This window comes from Tetrao urogallus (assembly GCF_951394365.1).
Source record: "Tetrao urogallus genome assembly, chromosome: 1".
Taxonomy (NCBI): Eukaryota; Metazoa; Chordata; class Aves; order Galliformes; family Phasianidae; genus Tetrao; species Tetrao urogallus.
Window position 1 is genome coordinate 27250694 of NC_136813.1, and position 19687 is coordinate 27270380.

The window sequence follows — 19687 nt, forward strand, 5'->3', positions numbered from 1 at the left end:
GGAATTCCTAGTTTTATTTCCTGTGACAGCAATCTAATTTGCACATTCCCAAATCATCCTGCTAGCTGCACCAATGCAGAGTAAGTGAGGACGGTCTAGGAAATTGTTTTAAAGCTTTCCAACTGTAGCAAGAAAAAAAAAATGATGTAGACATGGCTGTATGGTTCTGGTGTAATGTAGAACAAAGATTTTTATAAATAAACAATCACATTGAGAAGACAAAAATGTGTACGCAATGGAACTGATCCCACTTATGTAAATGGAGCTGGAAATTAATACAAACAATCTAAGTGAACATACAAATACCATGTGGTTGGTTTTTTTTGTAGGTTCACTATTTTCACTATATAGAAACTGCCTCTTATTGGGAAAGGGTAATATTGCAAAGACAATGCTCGTCGTATCTGTGCAGTGATAGCTGAATGGTACCTAAAGGCAGGACATGGTAACAGCAGGAAATACAACTACAACTGCTGCTTTCCAACTATGTTCTCTAAACACTGAAATGTAGTTTTCATCATTTGAGACCCTTTTGCTTACACAAAAAAAATCCGATTTATCACAAACTCATCTGCAGATCTGGTTTAAAAACAGGCTACTTAAGACTATCAGCAGATCCAAGGAAACAAACAGATTATAAACTAAGTAACTCAGAAACAGATACCCAATTCATGGCAGCAGGGACCTTAAGTTATGTCTGTAACTTTGCCTCTGCATCCAACATCAACTCAACTGCAGTCTCCTAGCAAAGTGTGTAAAAAAAAAGCATCACGTCAAATATGTCATCTTAAGTTAAATAATAAGCTGTTATCCTAAATGTACCAGCAAAACATACAGTTCTGGCACAGGCTTGTTTGACAACCAAACATCACTGGGAAATTCACTACAGGCACTGAATACAGACAGCTTGGAGAAGATGAATAATGATGTATGCGCTTTCTTTCCGAGTTCTAGAACTTCAGTTCCAATAGAAAAGGAAGGGAGAAGTAAACCAACTCATGAAATACCTTTTATTTATGTGACATAAGAAAAACAAACACATCTTATTCTATTGCTATCTTCAGCTTCTAACTGAGGACACTACATTGTGTCAGAGCCAAAGAGAAGATGAAGCAAGCGGAGGTAGAACAGAACTAAATGAAAATGTGTAGACAAAATGCTAAAGCTGTTCTTCCACACCAATGGCTTTAGGCTTCCAATAGCTCTCAAATTTTATCTGCAGTTACAGACTTAAAAGTACATTAGGTCTGAAGAAATCATGGAAACTATATTGCTGGGGGTGCATTAAGAAAAGAATAACTCAACTGCAGCAGTTTTTGCTGTTTGCAAAACCTCTATCAAATCTTCTTTCTTGTCACAGAAACTTCCAACATAAACCACAACAGCTGGCACGCTTTATCAGCAGTAAATGCTTCAGAAGCCTTAGAAACTACAGGTTTTCCTGGACTCTGACACGTAGATGAAAACAGCAGACAAGGGCTTATTCTACCTGCACTCAGCTCAGAAGTCAGAGGGCTGTGCCAGCACAACACCTGCTGGTATAACAAGCTCCAACGAAAGGCTAACAAGCATGTCCCAGTGAAACCTTGTCCTTCAGCCTGCCTGTGGCAAGCTGGCCTATAGGGAGATAAACACCTCATAAAAATAATTCAGATTGTCACAGGTCACACGGCTTTTCAAGCATTAAGTACTTCATCAACTGAAATGAACTACCCGAGGAATATAGTAAAGCTTCATTTCTGGGTTCAAAAATTCTTCTTATTATTTAAAAATGAGTTAGGAACCAAGCCTTTTTGCTATGACTTAAAGATAAATGGACTTTCATTGTTTTCAATTCATTTTTCTTCTGACTGTTTTGGAATTCAGCTATGAAAGATGTATGAACCAACTTATCAGCCAGCTCTAACAGATCAGAGGTAAAACTAGGGGGACCACACAAGCCAGTCTGCCTACCCTAACAGCATATTCTTTTACTGGACGACAATTTTTCATCTAGCTCAGATAATTTGTGCAACATCTCCTGGACACTGGGGATTTTTTTGTTGCATTTTATGCATTATATTCTCTTCACATGGACACATTCAGTCACAGGAAGACTGGTCACAACAGAACACCGTGAGAAAGATTGACACTGTGGAGGGAGACATTCATCTGCTCTGGTTTCCAGATCTGAGCTACTAACCCTACACTTGTTCTATAGCTGAGGGAGAAAGAGAGATCATCTACAAGGCCATACATCTATGTCAGCATGATAGCAAACACAAGCAAGAAGAATTGTCCTTTTCATCTATTTTAAAGGACGTGGAGGTTACCTTGCTCACAATTAGTTTTCAGACATTTAAATTAGGAATCCCACAGCAGCGACAAAAGCAGAGTCCCATCTCAAGTTAAACCAGAGAAACATGTTACAGGGCAACTTATTCTCAATGGACAGTTAGAGTTTTTTTTCTACATTTGCTACATTTTTTTTTTTCTAGAAAAACTAAAGAACTGCTTTACTCCCAATCTGCAGAGAAATTCCCAGACATGAGCTATGATCAAACATAAAATTATACTGGTGCCAAGACAAAATATCTGTTAACCCAAATTCAGCACAATGAACTATCTGGGTCATGAACTGTATTTCATGTTCAGAGGACAGCCAGTACATTAGGATCCTGAACTAAATAAGGAACTGTACCTGTTATTCTCATGTAACTAGTTAATATATAACTGCAAGGCACACATAAAAGCTCTCAGAGATATTATTGGATACCTCCTGTTATTTATTTCCTTGACCACAGTGACTCAAACTTGACACATTCACTTACTGAATTAGCTGAATTTCAGTTCTGCTTCCATATAATTGTCATGCAAGAATCAAATGAAGTGACATACCTGTGGGGCATATCCAGGAGGCACATAAATAGTAGGCACTGAACCATTTGGGGACATCATTGGAACCTGAGCAGGACCTGCATGGGTTAAAGAAACATTCTCATGATCCTGTACTGAGAGTTCAAAGAACATGTTGAACAGCAAAGTCCCTGTGAAAAATATACAACGAAACACGGATAAAAAAAGGCAATGGGCTACACAGATAAAATTATAGCAAAGGGCCCCCTCAGAAATGTGAGACAATTAAGAAAGACAGAAACAAAGTAAAAATAATTGTCCAGCTTATATTTCTCCTTTCCCTGTTAGCTCACGGAAGAGCTTATGGCAAAACTTCTTTGCAAGTGACAGGTTAAAAGAAGCATCCCAAAACAAAGTGAAAATAGAATAGACTTTGCAATAGAAAAAAATAACAGAAAGAAAAGATAAAACTAGACAGTATTCAGTTAAGAAGTTAAGAATAGTAAATAAAATTAATTACAGAACTTGTGGTCTGTTACTATGGACTTATCACATCAGATGGTCTCAGCACCACAGGAACAGAAGGTGGCAACCAGGACACCAACACAAAATCTCAGAGAAAAGCTAATGTATTACAAACTATGAGTCTACAACTAAAAACAGTGAGAAGTTGTGGTACTGTGGCAATCCTTTTAATGAGCGAGCCAGAAGGAACAGAATTCACAGACACCTAGACAAATACAACACAGTGTGCTAAGGTGGCATTTGAAAATAAAGCACTGCCTGGAAAATCCAATACCTTCAAAGAGCAAAGAGTTACTGTAGAATAGCATTTGACAATCTCTCTCAAACATCCTTGACGTAGTGATGCTGCCTTCAGCTAAAAAGAAAACAGGGCTTCTCATGAGGAATCAACTGGCCTGAGAAGAGGAAGTAAAGTGAAGGGAACACTGGGCTTCCAAAGCAGCTACTGTGACCACAGCAGTCTCACAGGCATGGTATTTCAATGTATTAACAAAGTTTCTGGACGTGGAAATGAATGTCTAGGTGACTAGCTTTTGGTATGCACTCAGAGAGCTGCAAAGGGTCTCACAGCAGTCAGTGGCCATGCAATACAAATGCAGAAGAAATCGCGTTACTAAGTGCAAAGCAACACACTTGGACAAAACCAAGAGAAGTATTTATTCACAGTGATAAGCCATGCACTAGTCATACTCTCGTACTCAAAAGCCATATTCTATGTGAGTAGATTAATGAGTTTTTACATACATGTCTAAAGAAATACTAACTGAGATGTTCACTGGTATTCACAGAAGGAAACAGTACATTAAAAATCATTAGCATCATCTGAGTTGGAAGGGACCCTTCATCTCTGATCTTGATGAGGAGATAGTGGCCACCCTCAGCAAGTTTGCTGATGATACGAAGTTGGGAGGATTGGCTGAACCACCTGAAGGCTGTGCTGCCATTCAGCAAGACCTGGACAGGCTGGAGAGCTAGGCAATAAGAAACCAGATCAGGTTTAACAAAAGCAAGCGTAGAGTCTTGCATCTGGGGAGGAATAATTGTGTGCACCAGTACAGGCTGGGGGATGAGCTGCTGGAGGGGAGCTCTGCAGAAAGGGACCTGGGTGTCCTGGTGGATGACAGGTTGGCCATGAGCCAGCAGTATGCCCTTGTAGCCAAAAAGGCCAATGGCTTACTGGGGTGCATTAAAAAGAGCGTGTCCAGCAGGTCGAGGGAGGTGATCCTCCCCCTCTACTCTGCCCTGGTGAGGCCTCATCTGGAGTACTGCGTCCAGTTCTGGGCTCCCCAGTACAAAAAAGACAGGGATCTCTTGGAAAGAGTCCAGCGGAGGGCCACAAAGATGGTGAAGGGCCTGGAGCATCTCTCCTATGAAGAAAGGCTGAGTGAACTGGGTCTGTTCAGCCTTGAGAAGAGAAGACTGAGAGGGGACCTGATCCAGGTCTACAAATATCTAAGGTGTGGGGGGCAGAGTGGTGAGGCCAGACTGTTTTCAGCAGTGTGTGAAGACAGGACAAGGGGAAATGGCCAGAAACTGCAGCACAGGAAGTTCCGCACAAATGTGTGTAAGAACTTCTTTACAGTGAGGTGATGGAGCACTGGAACAGGCTGCCCAGGGAGGTGGTGGAGTCTCCTTCTCTGGAGATGTTCAAGACCCTCCTGGACACCTGCTTGTGCGACCTGGTGTAGGGAACCTGCTTTGGCAGGGGGGTTGGACTCGATGATCTCTGGAGGTCCCTTCCAGCCCCTACAATTCTGTGACCCCTAAAGGCCATCCAGTCCAACTGCCCTGCAATGAACAGGGACATCCACAGCTCCATCAGGTGCTCCAGCCTAACCTTGGGTGTCTCCAAGGATGGGGCATCCACCACCTCTCTAGGCAAATATCCTGGGGACAGCGTGCACTGCCTGACTCCATTCTTTAAAATAAGACAGCAGAACTAGAAAAGGACAAAAAGAAAAAGCAGAGAACTTTTACAGTGACTTTCCACCTTTTTCATCAGGGCAGATTCAAGAGACTAGGACTATTCCATCTGATGATGGTTAAAAGGTAAAAGAGCATGCAGAAGAGAAATAGTACAAGACCTATAAAAGCCACCAACTGCCTAAAATAGGAAGATGGATCATTTCTAATTTCTCACGGACGAGATCCAGATTCTAAATTAAATAACCGGATACAAAATTTAAAACAGAAAAAGGAATTTCTCAGGACATGCACAGCTAAATTTTGTTAAGTCACAGCCTTGAGAACGTTGTGGAAATGAAAGATTGTGTTCACAGGTTCAGAGCTACTAAACAGATTGAAAGAAGTAACCAAATAAGAGCTGATAAAAGAACTCCTGTTAGTTCAGGAAGCTCAAAAGAAAGTGATTTCTGTGTCCCTGCCCCATCCTTATGCTCTCCTCTGTAGTGTTTGATACCAGCCCTGTGCCATTTGCACAGGCAAGAGAACTGCACAACAAGAGGAACTGCATGCAGATTTCTTTACTTTCCTGCATTTAAAATACACAACGGGCACAACTGATAAAATTTAACAATTAAAGTGAAGCACAGCATAATCTAACAGGTTGTGTGGCAAGATGACAAGGCTGGGATACAAACACCCCAGGCTGCAATCCAACTCTTGGCAAAGTTTCAGTAATATTTCTAAGAGGCTCTTCGCGTTAATAATTGATAAACTGTGCTTACATCTGCAAATGGGAGGTACTACCCAAGTGCAAGGTGTGCTTTATCATATATGTCTATAATAGGAGATATGAGATGTAAGGTTACATCTCATTTTGCTAAGCGTGAGCTTGAGAGAGAATTCAAATTAACTACGTCTGAATGCCAAGAGAGGGAAAAAGGAAGAAATAGAATTCTATAAAATACAAGGCATGTAATCCAACTTGATCCCACATGCTGTAACAACTCTTTCACAACAGGATACAAAAGCCTTGAAATATATTACCTTAAAAGAATCACAGCTTTGTTACTGATGAAGTGTTAACACACAATGGTGGAGGGAAGAAAATTTTTAAGAATGAGGTCTTAACTGAGTGACTGAACCGTGCAAAAAGCAAATAACAGAAGAACTACAGCGAACTTTACATTGAGAAATGAACCGTCTTTGGGTTTTTGCTCAGGTGAAACCCAAAAATGTTTCAGTTGAAGTTTCTCCAGAGTGTGAATAGCTAAAACAGAAGTGACATTCACATGAAAAGCAGTGACCAAGCTGAGAAGTGCTTTGGAGTATTACCTTAAATAAATTCGAAGAGGTCAACAGAAGCAGAAACATATTTAATACGAGTTGCCATTCATCCAAATAAGTGGTTTAAATACTTAAACGAGGGCCAATTTCACACAGCTTGTATCCCATAGAGTACTTGCGGCTTTTCATAATGAATACAAGACACTGAAGCTTTCATTAACCTCACAATTTTCTACCATGAAAGTTTCAGATATGTGGAGAACTAAGGCCACAGTAATTTTCAAAGCAAACTCACTGTGCTGAGAGGATGAAGGAAGCCTAATGTGAACAGCTTGTCACTTAGTGAGCCTGTGAATATGCCAGCGTTGGGCTTTAATTCATTGTTAAATTTAGACAATATTCTTTAGGTGTTTAAAAACAACTCAGGTCCGGGCGAGTAAACTATCCTTCTTTCCAAAGATCACTCATCACTGAGTGCTTTAAGCCTCTGTCCCAACAAACAAACAAAAGCAGCTATTTCCAGTGCAGTACAAAGGTTGATCCACAGAAACGTTTCAGCATCCCCCAACCGAGCAGCCACACAAATGAAAACATAAAGACAAGTACGGACCCCAAGAAATACATGACCTTAGAATGGAGTCCAGTTAGTGGTCTGAAAACCTGCATCCCATCCTGAGCATTTTAAAGACTCAAAATAAATGAAAATCTCTTTTTAACTCAGGATGACTTCTGATATGCTTCTGAATAGATTTTGAGATGACCGTGCAATGAATTAGTCCATATGGGAACATTCAGCAAAAGAGAAAGCACAGGGAAGAAAGCTGATGAACTACATTTTTTTTTTAATGAATGCAAGGTCTGCAGTGAAGTTACTTGGTTTCTTGGCAGAAAGCAAGATGCACTGCAGGAGGAATCCCCATCCTTTCCAAGCAGTGTCAGAGGCACTGTCAGACCAACGCTTTCGTGCACCGCACAGAATGGAATTTACATCCACATCACTGTGTGATGAATGTTGATGTGTTTACTGTTTTAAGAGGCCTCGAATCTTCTGTATACTTTCAGTTACACAAGTTCTCCCTCTGGACAAGCGGGAAGGAATTACTGTGGGAGAAGACAAGCTGCATAGCTCTGTTTGATGCTTTATTCATGAGAAATGGCTCATCAAATGCAGTCAAGGTGTATTTAACCCGGTGCAACCCAAAAGACAAGATGTATCGCTGTACTTTCCGAATTTATCTTCCCGAAATTTGCTACTTCATTACTACAAAGGGTAAAACTTGTAAAAAGCCTCTCAGTGCACATCTCGCCTTCATAAAAACCAAGTAAAACTTGGAATGTTTGTGGGGAAAAGGAAAAAAAAAAAAAAAAAGAAAAGGAAACATAGAAAAACTCGCGGCAGGAGGAGCGCCCGTCGGCCAGCAGCAGGTTGAGTTCTGACCTGGGAACTCTCCCACCTCGTCGCGCCCGTCGCGGGGACGGCCGACGAGCAGCGCTGCTTACAGCGATGCTGAACCGCTGCGAGCGCGCAGCCGAGTCGGCTCCGCAGTCAGCGCCAAGGCCGCTCGCTGCGGATCTCTCCCGGAGCCTCCCTCCCGAAGGCCTTCACGATGCCCTTCCGGGGCAGCGCCGCCCGCACCGCCGCCGCAGCCCCGCCACGGCCCTCCCCGCGCCCGCGCCGCTGCCCTGCCTCAGGGCGGCCCGACCCTTCCTAGCGCCGCGCGGCCGTCCCTCCGCCGAGAGGAGCTCGGGCTCTCGCACGCTCCCCGCGCCGCTCCCAGGCCGCTGCCGCGCCCCCCCATCAGCGCCAGCCAGCGGGAGGGCGGGCAGCCCCCGGCCCCGCGCCCTGCCCAGGGCAGGCCTTACCGCTCATGTCGGGCCGGGCCGGGCCGCGCTGGCGGCCGCTCCCGGCACGGCACGGCACGGCACGGCACGGCACGGCACGGCACGGGCGGGGCGGCGGGCGGGGCGCGGGTTCAGGTGCGCGCTGCCCGCTCCGCCCCGCTGGAAGGAGGCTGTGCCCAGCGGAACGCTCCCGCTCAGCTATCGCTTCTTTTTTTTATGACCACCGGTTCTCGCCGCCGGTAAGGAGCCGAGCCTTTAGCCGCGGCTTCTCCGTTAATCTGCATAATTAAGTCGAAAGGGATTACTTCGGCCAAATCCTTCCGTAGGATTTACCTCCGGATGAACTGGTCGGCACACGGCACGGCGAGAGGGGCGCGGAGGTCCGGCCGCGAACGGGCACCGTGCGGCCGCGCGTTGAAGGCTGCGGTGCCTTTGATACTAATCGGTGCGGATCCCGCGGCTCATGAGCGCTGCTATACTTAGCGCGAGCGGCGATGAATCACCACCGCTATCCCCAGGAGGAAATAGCATTCAGGATTTACTGCGGCACATTAGGTTAACTATGTCTCCATAACCGAACACCCACACTTTGACATCACGCGGGCGATGATATGCATCGCTGACGCAAGCGCTGACAGGATCAAACACAAAGGCCACCGCGGCAGAAACAATGGAGAGCGCAGCTGACGTCGCAGTGCCCCGACGTGCCGTGGCCGATCAATAGACCCAGATGCCACAAATAGTTGCACCACTCGCTTTTACAGAACGGCCAAGGCCTCAAAGTTTTATTTTGGGCTTCCAGCGGCACCAATTAAACACAAAAATCCAAGAACGACAATAAACAGGAGGTCTGAATTTGCCTCGTAAGCTGTGCCTGGAAAATATGGAGAAATTGGTGCTTAACAGGTTAACGGGCACTGGAAGATGTCACGGGGATCCAGGAGGTTGACTTTCACTGGGTGTGATGTCATCAAAGCAAGCAGTAACAGAAGGAAAGCAGACACAGAACTTACCACTAGGCCTGAGCTGGGGAAGGAAAGCAAGGAACTGGAAGGACTGCAAGGGCAGGGTGGGCAGAAGACTTCAGTTTTCAGTGCTGTCAGTTGAACACATTCCTTATGCTCTAAATTCATCCTGACAAAACAATCCCTTCCCCCATCCATCTGTCTACTTTTGCCATCAAGGCTGGGGAACAGCCGCTGACAAAGCGGGAGCCGTAATTTAAATATATTAATTGACTACAGAATCTATCAGTGGGCTGGAGGCTGGAAAACACGAGGAAAAGCAAGGTAAAATGTTCACGTAGATCTGTTCAAAAACAGGAGGAAAAAAAGCATCAGTTTCATTCATACAAGCTTTGGAATAATGGATAAGAACTGAAAGCCTGGAGGCCTAACTACAGTACTTCTACAGATTCCATCCTAATGAAATCCTGATCTTTCCCACGAAACCATACATATGTATTCACAAGAAAAAGGACACAAAATCCCTTCTCATATGCAAACGTGCAGAGATGACAGATTTCCATAGCACTTTATCATTAATACAGCTATCAGTTTTCGTTTATAATGGCCTCACGCACACTGAAAGGACAAAGGTAACAATGGTTTCTGTGTTCGAATAATAAATGTAGCTCCATTACAGCTATTTCTAAACAGTGACCACTGTGCTATTCTTGATTTTAAAAAAAAGACTGCAAACCCACACCTTCAAACGGTGCAAACCTCATGAGGAACTTCCATATGGGAGCTTGTAGAAAGATGGTTTTAGATTTTATAGATAATCCAACAACTTTTAAACCTTCTTTGTGAACCAACACTGGAGCACAGCATCAACTCCATCTTACTTTTGTTTAAAAAACAAAAACCAAACCAATAACCCACAAGACAATGAATCAAAGATGCTAATGTGGAAACACAAAACACAGACTTTCACTGTGCAGTCAAGATTATTAAACTGCTCAGCTTGCTTTTCTGTTTTAGGTTTGGGCTAAGGGCAATTACTTAATAGCTGTGGAAGAGTTGTGTCAAAAAATTACATTCTCTCCCTTAAAGTCTTCCAATTTAAGTATCAGGTGAACTCTAAGTCGTTACATTTCAAAGGGAGTTAATTAAATGTGATATACCATTCTTAACACAAAGAAGCTTTGATGAATATGTTTTTATTCTTAGCAGTAAAAATAATCGGGACTGAGTGCTTTGCATATCAGCTTAGCTTCTTCTCAAGGAGAGTGATTTCCCAGCATTTATACTGAACAATATTGATCTGCAACTTCTTCAGACTAATATTTAATATACATGCATAATGCTTAGTCATGTTCCATTTGAATCAAAAGACTCAGGATAAACCACAAGTTAATTATCTAACAGTTGTTGTCACTAGAAGTTGTGTATTTATAACCAGAAAGTATTTTTAACTTTCCCATAAGCACTGCAGATCAGAAAGATCCAAGTGGGAAGCACTACTGCTGGTAACTGGTTGTGGCTAAGGGGTGAACAGCCCAAGTGAGTCTCAGCAGCTCCCTGGTGTGTAGAAAGCTTCTAGAAAAGAGCACACTGATACACAGAAGAGAGATTGTGGTGGGCAAAGACATCAACTTCTTTTCTTCCCAGACTGGTGGTGCCAAAAGTTACGCTGGATAATTATTTGTAAATGTCTTTTTGGCACCATTATACTCAAGCTATTATACTAATGGGTTATTTTTTCTGTACATACCTACCTGACTGCACTGACTTCAAACTAGAGGGTAAAAGTATGTCACAGTCTGCTGCCTCAGAGTGCCCTCTTGGAGCAACCCCTTCTCTTCTGTGTAAATTTCTTCATATTCTCACTGTCGAGTTATGTATGTGTATATATGTGTGTATAACACATGTATATACGCACACACATAACTGCACATAATGACTAAGAAATGCAACAGCACACATGTAAATGCTGAACTGATTTCACCAAACTGTAAAGGAGGGCATTTCAAAACAAAGGAACTCCTAGGGTTAGGCTGTCTGGTGAAAAGCAGACCTAAATATTGCTCTCTGCAATGAGAAGAGGCTTTTAACTACACTGATTTGAAAAATAAAATGACAGAACGCAACCGCTCTGTCCCACTGAAATTTTACTCTTGAACAAAAGTAACTCACATTTGCTGCTCTGGTCAGATAAACAGATCTTCTGTAAAACAATGCAAAACAAATGGAAATGGACATCAGTCCTACAAGACCTCCTCTCTTCACAGTCACCAATAAAAATATACAACTATTTTTTATGCCCAAATGAGAGATGCTCACTTGACTCAGCCAACATGAAGACTCAGTAAGATTTCAGTTTCAGAAGAAAATGTTCAGATGTAGGCTTCTGAACTATGAAGTAAATGTTGAAATAACACTTTATTACACAGTTTTGTTTCAGAGCATGAGGGAGGAAAACACTCCCTGAAGCTGACAGTTTGAAAGGAGACATTTGGTAACGCACAGTCCTTCTGTCATGGTACAAACTGTAGAGAACAAGCCCCAAGCAGACAAATTACACAATAATGGCATATGACAAAAATGAGACATAAGACCAAGCTGAAAACATCTGATGTTACACGCCTTACACTTTTTAACATCTCAAGCAAACATTTGGCTTCAGCAAGGTGATTCACAGGCTGCCTCAGGACGACAGCTCTGTGCTTTTGCACATTTATCAGGAAGCCAACTCATACCAAATGACACAAATCACTGAACACAGGCAGTGTGTCCTCAACGAGATACCTGGTTCAGATCTGCTCTATTGACTCTTGGCTGATTTCACCAGAGTATATCAAGGTTACTGTTAGGAGATTCCTACTGTCAGGAAAGATGTCTTCCTACTCAGTTGGCAGGCAAGTTAAATTCTGAGCTTCTAACACCTGACTTCTCCCAGTCTGGAAGAGTGCTATGGGCACCAGATGATGGAAAAATCTGTTTCACACACTTTGTTACCTCTGCTGAAGACTGGCCACTAGGAAAGTGAAATGCAGCATGTTAAGCCTCTGTCCCTGCTATAAGACACAGTTAACTCCACTGATCAGGTTTTTAAACGGAAAATACAAAGCCAGCCTTTGAAAGGAGAGATGGAACCAAGAGTTCACCCAAGTTATATAGGAATCCCTGGAAAGGGAGACTGCCTTCCTACAAGTTTCTCTCTGGTATTCTTTTTCTTTGAGGGGGAGGAAGGGAAGAAGCCATCTCCAAAAGACATGGAGAGATGCCTCAATGCGGGATGTCCCACAGCGTAACAGCCTGGGGACTTTGCTGGAATTTGGAGCTAAATCTTCAGTGCTGGTGGGCTCTGTAGGGCAAAAATCCTCATATCTCAATTCTGGGTGAGTGCTTTAACTGATTTCCTGTTGCTGCTACAACTGTATTTTTGGAGAAACCTAATATAGACTGAGTAAAACAAATAACCTGTCTTGCCTTTAGGAGAGAGAGGCGACGTTCACATACTGTCTCTATATTGTTTCCTTTCAGTAGGTCTTAGATATGTGGTCTCTGCCAGTTCCCACGCAGCCTGTTTTGTACAATCACAAGGTTGTAGGGAATTCTGCAGTCAAAACAGAAGCAATGGATTCAGCGTGCCTGCCAGGATTAGGTTGTGATACAGTGGGTGACCTGGGCTGCACTGTGACTTCTGCAGCTAACACCTTCAGTTAAAACTAAGGTAGAATCCAAACACTGTGAACGTGACTCCTACGACTGGAGTCTAAATCAGCTATTAGAGGGGATGCTCTAAAAAGAAGTGGAAATAACGGTTGAATGAAAAACTACTGGTCTTGAAAATTCTTAATAACATAGCAGCCAATGTGATATTATGCTTCACCATTTAAATTAAGACTATGGAGTCTGCTAATGATTTAAGCAAGAATTTTCTTGTTCAAAAAGCTTTGCAGAAATTTGGTCTCAAATTAATTAAACCCAAATCAGAGAACGTTTTAGAAAATCCTGATGTTCTCAAGTGAGACACAGAAACATAGAATGGAACTACATATGCTACTAACACCAGTGGCTTCTTCTGCAGTGAAATGTTTCTACTATTTCATACACACCACAACACACTCCAGCTAATTCCTACTGAAAACCTTACATTTTTGTTAGCGTGGTTTAGAGAACAAAACCTTACAGGCTATCTAAAGAACTTGTTATCTTTTAAACTTGTTTTAGCATTCGAAATCTGTAGATCTATAAGGTTGAGGGTTTTTTTGCATGTCTTATGTGACAAAGAACCCTTAATGCTCCACAATGAGCTCTCCACAGATCCCTTCAGCAAGGAATTATTTTCTCCATATCCCTAGCAAGTTGCCACACAGGGAAAGCATGTAAGCACAGACAGCAAGAGTGCCTATGAAATAGGTTGTTTTTGATAAAAACCTTTCACCAAGGTTGATAAATGTGTATTATCAGAAAGACAACATCTGGTAAAGCAGTAAGCAGGGACCAGACACAAAGATAAGCTTATGCTGCTGCAAGTGTTCTCTTCAAACTCAATTTCTCTGCAACCAGATACTTTTTAGAAAGTAAAATACCCATTGCTTTGGCAGCCAAAGTGAACTCAGAACCAGAAAGAACTATGTAAGGAATCTGCTTACCTGTGCCAAACAAGAGGTTAGGGATGAAGCAACTAACTTAGCTCAAAAACTGTCATTCCAAGCCAGACAAAAGGGAAAAAAATGTACTAAAACAGCACAGTTACTAACCATACATTTTGTATTGATCAACATACCCCTCTTCTAAGGAGCTGAGACAAGAAAATTGCTTAACAGATGGAAAGTAAATGTGTCCTTTGTGTTGAAACCTTTTTATTACTTCCCTGTTGTCTGGGTGTAGAAGATCTACTTTTTCTGTTGCTGGACCACTGGGGCTAAAGGACTGAAAAACACCTCATGAATCAAGTCTATTCACCTGCAATTGCTGCTTCATTCCTCTTCCCTATTATCATATATCAGGATCCATCACAGATGGATTGTATATAAAAGCATCAAAACCAATCTTAAAATCAGTCAGTTCTTTTACTTGTATGTCTCCCACAGGGATGCTATTCTTGAGCACTGCTCCTAAGTAGCCAGGAGGTTTCTTATAATTAGATAAAATTTATTCATAGCCTTTTGACATCTACTTGGCTTTCAATCAGCTCTAGCACTAATTTTATTATTATTAGTTTTTAAATCCCTGGTGTTTACTTACCTATTCCTAACAAAACTCATTTTTAGCAAAACAAGTCAACCTCTTCTAGTCCTCTTTCACAAAATAGCCTCCTGATTCTTCTGAATATCTTAATAGCTCTTTTCTGCAACAGCTGGAACCAGTTTCAATTCCTCTTTTGTAAACATGAATTATCAAAGTACAGTTGATGTCTCAGCAGAATCCTATAAAATGCAACTAAACATCCCAAGCTGTACAACTGTCTGATGCATTTTATGATCACAGTAACCTTTACGGATACATTACACTGGAGATAATACTTATCTTGTAAGTGAAATAGCTTGCCTGTTTCCTCCTCCTCCTTATCGAGTTTCAAACAATGAGATCCCCATTTATAATTTATTAATCTTATGCATGACCTTGTATGGCATATAGCTGCCTTTCATCTATTTTAGGGGTACCATTCAAACAACACTTCCTTAATACATGTTCTTCTTGCTCTTTCACCATTTCTGGTACATAGGCTTCCTAAGCCACTGCAATTGCCTGGATTGCCATCTTAGCTGAAAGGTATTTCTGGAATACCTTGATAACTGAAAAAAAACCTGAGCCAATTAGTTACTGAGTGGTTAGAAAGGAATATATTCACATTCCAGGCTATCTGCGCATCGTGCTTCAGCATTCAATCCTTTCCTATTTTCTCCTCAATTTAGAACCTTAAAAAAAACCAAACACTAGATGAGTAAGATTATATTGAATCTACTGAAGCTCTTCAGAGATACAATTAGAAACATTCTGTACTATGCTTTGAATTTTGTAGTATGGAAACAGGAAACATGCAAGTATATGATCTCAAGACTCCATTGCATACCTTTCATTCTTTACACTTATATTTTCTAATTCTTCTATTTACTTCCTTCTAGTCCTTTTATTTACTTCCTACTGGCCTTCACATACTCAAAAGCTACATCCTATGCAGGTACAGCCTTACCTCACTGACATTCAACCTCTTTTTCCATGTGACATTTTCCCAGGCACTTCACATCTTCATCTAGCTCTGTGAAATTGCACAGAAATGTTTACCTGCCAATCTACTACTTGTCCAGATACAACAGCACATCACTGCCACCCAACAGGAAGACTCATAAACCTACACTTAGGTACTTTAGAAAAAAAATAAAGAATAAAAAAAATCCAACACCCTTCTACTTAACTGCTGTCACCAAGATGAAAGTAGATTCTTTCCCATCATAAATAATGGATCAGTTTTTTTCAGATGAGAGGATGAGGCTCAGTAACTGAAAAACAATGACAGCACACTGAAACTCTTGGAACATAATGCACACTTAGAGGGCTATTATGGGCAAATCGGTGCTCTGGATGGTATTTTTAAGACCTGTCAGAAGATGAACGGGGGAAAAAACTTACAGGTAAAGCTGTGTGGGTATACGAGTAAGATTCCTGATCTAGCATGTGTCATATACTCTGCTCAAAAAGCATGCAAGAAAACTTGAGAGTATACACAGCTGTATTCCAAGGGTATTTCCAAGGCACTTTTTCCTCCTTTTTAACGCAATATTTGTATTGTGTAAGAATCAGAAGGGTGTAGTAAGCATAAAAACACACCTTTAACAAATATATGACTGAAAAGGCTACATAATGTCAGATTTTCAACAAGCACAGAAAAGTGCTGTTCCAACTCGTGTTGGCCAGAAGTCCAGAGTAAAAAGCAATCAAGCCAACAATCAATCTCAAAACCTCAGTGCTTGCAGGTACTGTTGTATCTATTTGCAGTGTGAATGTGGGAGTGGAAGCTAATCTCACACTACAGTCCTCTGCAGCTTTGTTCACTTTTAACAGGTGGTGAATCAGATGGCTTCTCAAATTTAACTATCTGCTTAACAATAGATGAGATTAAACTTACTTTATGCTACAAAGCGGTTCTGTGTCTGATCTCAAAACAGTAAATAAAGTAGAAAGAAAAAAATCAGAATAAATGCAAAGTTAAGTATTTTTGTTATGTTCTGAACATACCAGCAACTTAGGAGTTTTACTTAGATGTCTCTTGACTGCATAAACCATAAGACCCAGCTCTTATTGGGTGTGCAGCCTTCCAGAGCAAACCCTCTTTAAAGCTAAAATGGCTGAGGCTGTAACACAGTAAAGCACTTCACTTTAAGACAGTCTGCTGAAAGACAGCATTCAACACAAGTTTTTGGAAAATAAAGGAAAAGAGAAAGGCTGACAACTCCCTGCAGAAGCATCGGATTTTTTTTCCCTCTCTCATACCACCAACTTTTGTTCTGATTCTTGGAAGAGAGGAGTATCAGTAAGGTACAGCTCCATGACCTCACAGCTCTTCCCCTAGTTTGGGAATTTCTCTCAGCCCATGGCCCTGCTGTGGTCTTTATTCACCACAGTCCTACTTCAAGTGACCTGCATTTTCTATGTCTGTTGCAATATGTTGTTTTATTCACAGTAACTTACTCATATCTTACTGAAAATACGATTCCATATTACTGCTAAGAATTATCCATGAAGTAAGAATAGAAACTTCTCATTCTTCCTACTTCCCATACTTTTCTACTTTAAAAAAAAGGAGGTGGGGAACAGGTGAAAAATGACTTTGAAGTTATTTCAACTGAGATGTAACATCATTTTTCAATCTGCTAAGTGTCAGACCAGAGTAACCAGAGTTTTACAAACTCCACAAGAAATTTCAAAATGAGGTTTTCTATCACTGAAGAAAGTAAGAGAGGCGGCAAGCCACCTTTTCTCAACAAAATACCGAGTTGTAAAGAAAGCTCTTTCTTCAGTTGCTTTGGGAGGCACATTCATCCCACCTATGACAGTCACAATGATCCAAGGGAAACACAATATACACAGTATGAAGATACTCCATATGTCCAGCATTAAAGGGAAAGAATGAGTGAAGCAGCTGGAGAAATGGCTACCAGAAAAAAACAAATTGATAACAGGGAGAAAAGATGAAACCATATGCTCACAGAATAGCTGGTTAATCAGAAAGGAAGGAGCGTGTTGTCAGCTGTCCAGGAGCTCTAACATCCATTAACTTGACACACTTCTCTAAGTTACGGGGTGCCCTACGGCCACTTGAGAAAATCTGAGGCTGTTTCGGTGGTGCCCTTGAGCACCTGCTCCAGAAAACTGGATTTTTTTTGGAAGTTTGCTGCAGCTGAGGAAGGCCTCCTCTTAGGCATTAAAAAGGACAGCAGTACTTTGGATAGTCGCATGTGCCACCAGTGAATTTGGCCTTTCAAACTTTATGTGAAGCTGCATGTAATTACGCTGTTTCTTAATGGCTTTAAGTGGCTGAACATACACGCTTGTAATTGGTCTTTAATTCACATTAAACAGTAGCTATTTATATCTGTGCACAGCTAGCCTATACGTTTGTAATGGCCTTGTTATCTTCTTTCCCCTTGTTTGGATAACAAACTGCTTTAGATGTAAAACAGATTGCTACATGAACGTCTGCAAAAGGAAGAAAGGGAGGTTATATCACCACAGCTTTAATGAAGTTCAAAAGCGTCATGATCATGTAAGCCACGCAAACTGACAAACCCTCTGTCATCTAACAGTCAAAAAGACTGCAACTATAATCGTCTGCTATTAATAACACACACACAGCCATATCTTCCAGGCCATGTGCTGCTGATTCACCCATTAGGGAAAAAAAGAATCAGAAGTAAGAGCAGGAGCCTGCTCAGTCTTGAGGAAATGTAGTGGCTGTGAGAGCTGCCCCAGAGCCTTGGAGATGTTGGTTTCCTACCACTGTTCACAGCTACCATGTACCTGACAGTGGTCCAGGAAATAAGGCAGCCAAGACTATTTTCTGGAATACAAATAGAACAACAGTAAATAAAAATTAATTAAAAGTTATTTTCTATTTAACTTTAAGACTTCGACAGCAGTCTGAACACTTTCACAGCTGCAGCTATACTTCAAGAATGCAGCAGAACAGCCTGAATCTCAAAGAGCTATAAAGAAACATCCTGGAGTTTCATCTAACAACATGTAGCATTTCCAACAGATGACACACCAGCCTGTATTTTTACTATATGTATTGTTAAAGAAGATCTAAAAAAAGCAGTGCTTATGCACAAAGTTCCAGAAAAGTTTAAATATATTGTTTCTGAGTTTTTACAAAACAAAGCACAATTTGTTTTTAAAGAATTAGTCAAATAAGGAAACGAAGAAACTTCTTTCTGTTTTCTGTTTGATGGGACTAGCTGATTCACTGGAGGGCTATACTGCCATCCAAAGGAGCTCTGACAGGCTGGGGGGGTGGGCTGGCAAGAACATCACGATGCTCGGCAAGGAGAGGTGCAGAATCCTGCCTGTACCTTGGGAAGAACTGCCCCAGGCACCAGGACATGCTGGGGGACCCAGCTGGAAAGCAGCTTTGCAGAAAAGGACATGGGGGTCCTGGTGGGGCACCAAGTTCAACACGAGCCACTAATGTCCTCTTGCCACTCAGAAGGAAAATCGTGTCCTGGAACGTGTTAGGCAAAGTACTGCCCACACATAGAGGAAAGTGATCCTTTCCTTCTATTGGTGAGGCCACATCTGAAGTTCTGGGTCCAGTTCTGGGCCCGCCACTATAAGAGAAATGTGGACACAGTAGAGAAAGTCCAACAGAGGGCCATAAAGAAAGGAGAGTACTTCTCCTTTGAAGAGAGGCTGAGAGAACTGGGGCTGGAGGAGAGCTGGAGAAGAGGAGGCTCAGGGAAATCTCATTGACCACAAATACCCTCATCAAGCTCTTGTCAGTGGTGTGAAGTGCAAGGACACGGGTGCAAACTGGAGCATGGGAGGCTCCCTCTGAACAGCAGAATACTGGCACAGGCTGCCCAGAGGCTGTGGGATCTCCCAAAGCCACCTGAATGTGGCCCTGGACACTCGGCTTCTGGTGTCCCTGCTGGTGAAGATGAACCCAGGGGGCCTTGCCAGTCTCAGCCCTTATGAAATTCTCTGATTTAATAAAACAGAAATGTTAACAATTCTCACAAAACTTCACGATTTTGATCAAGCAGATTTCATCTGGTTAAGATATAGAAAATGTGATCAGCGTAAGTTATTCTAAATATTAAAATCTAAATTGAAAATCCTAAGTAAAA

The 19687-nt window shown here is 41.9% G+C and overlaps 1 protein-coding gene across 1 annotated transcript in view; it reads right to left on the reverse strand.

Annotated features, from left to right (window-relative positions):
• FNDC3A (fibronectin type III domain containing 3A) overlaps window positions 1–19687 on the reverse strand; it is a gene marked incomplete at both ends in the record, with an annotated part of 96178 nt that overhangs the window by 43039 nt on the left and 33452 nt on the right. Inside the window, one exon of the mRNA XM_079540688.1 lies at window positions 2878–2954. Coding sequence (XP_079396814.1) covers window positions 2878–2954 — 77 coding nt within the window. The remainder of the gene's footprint in view (window positions 1–2877; window positions 2955–19687) is intronic.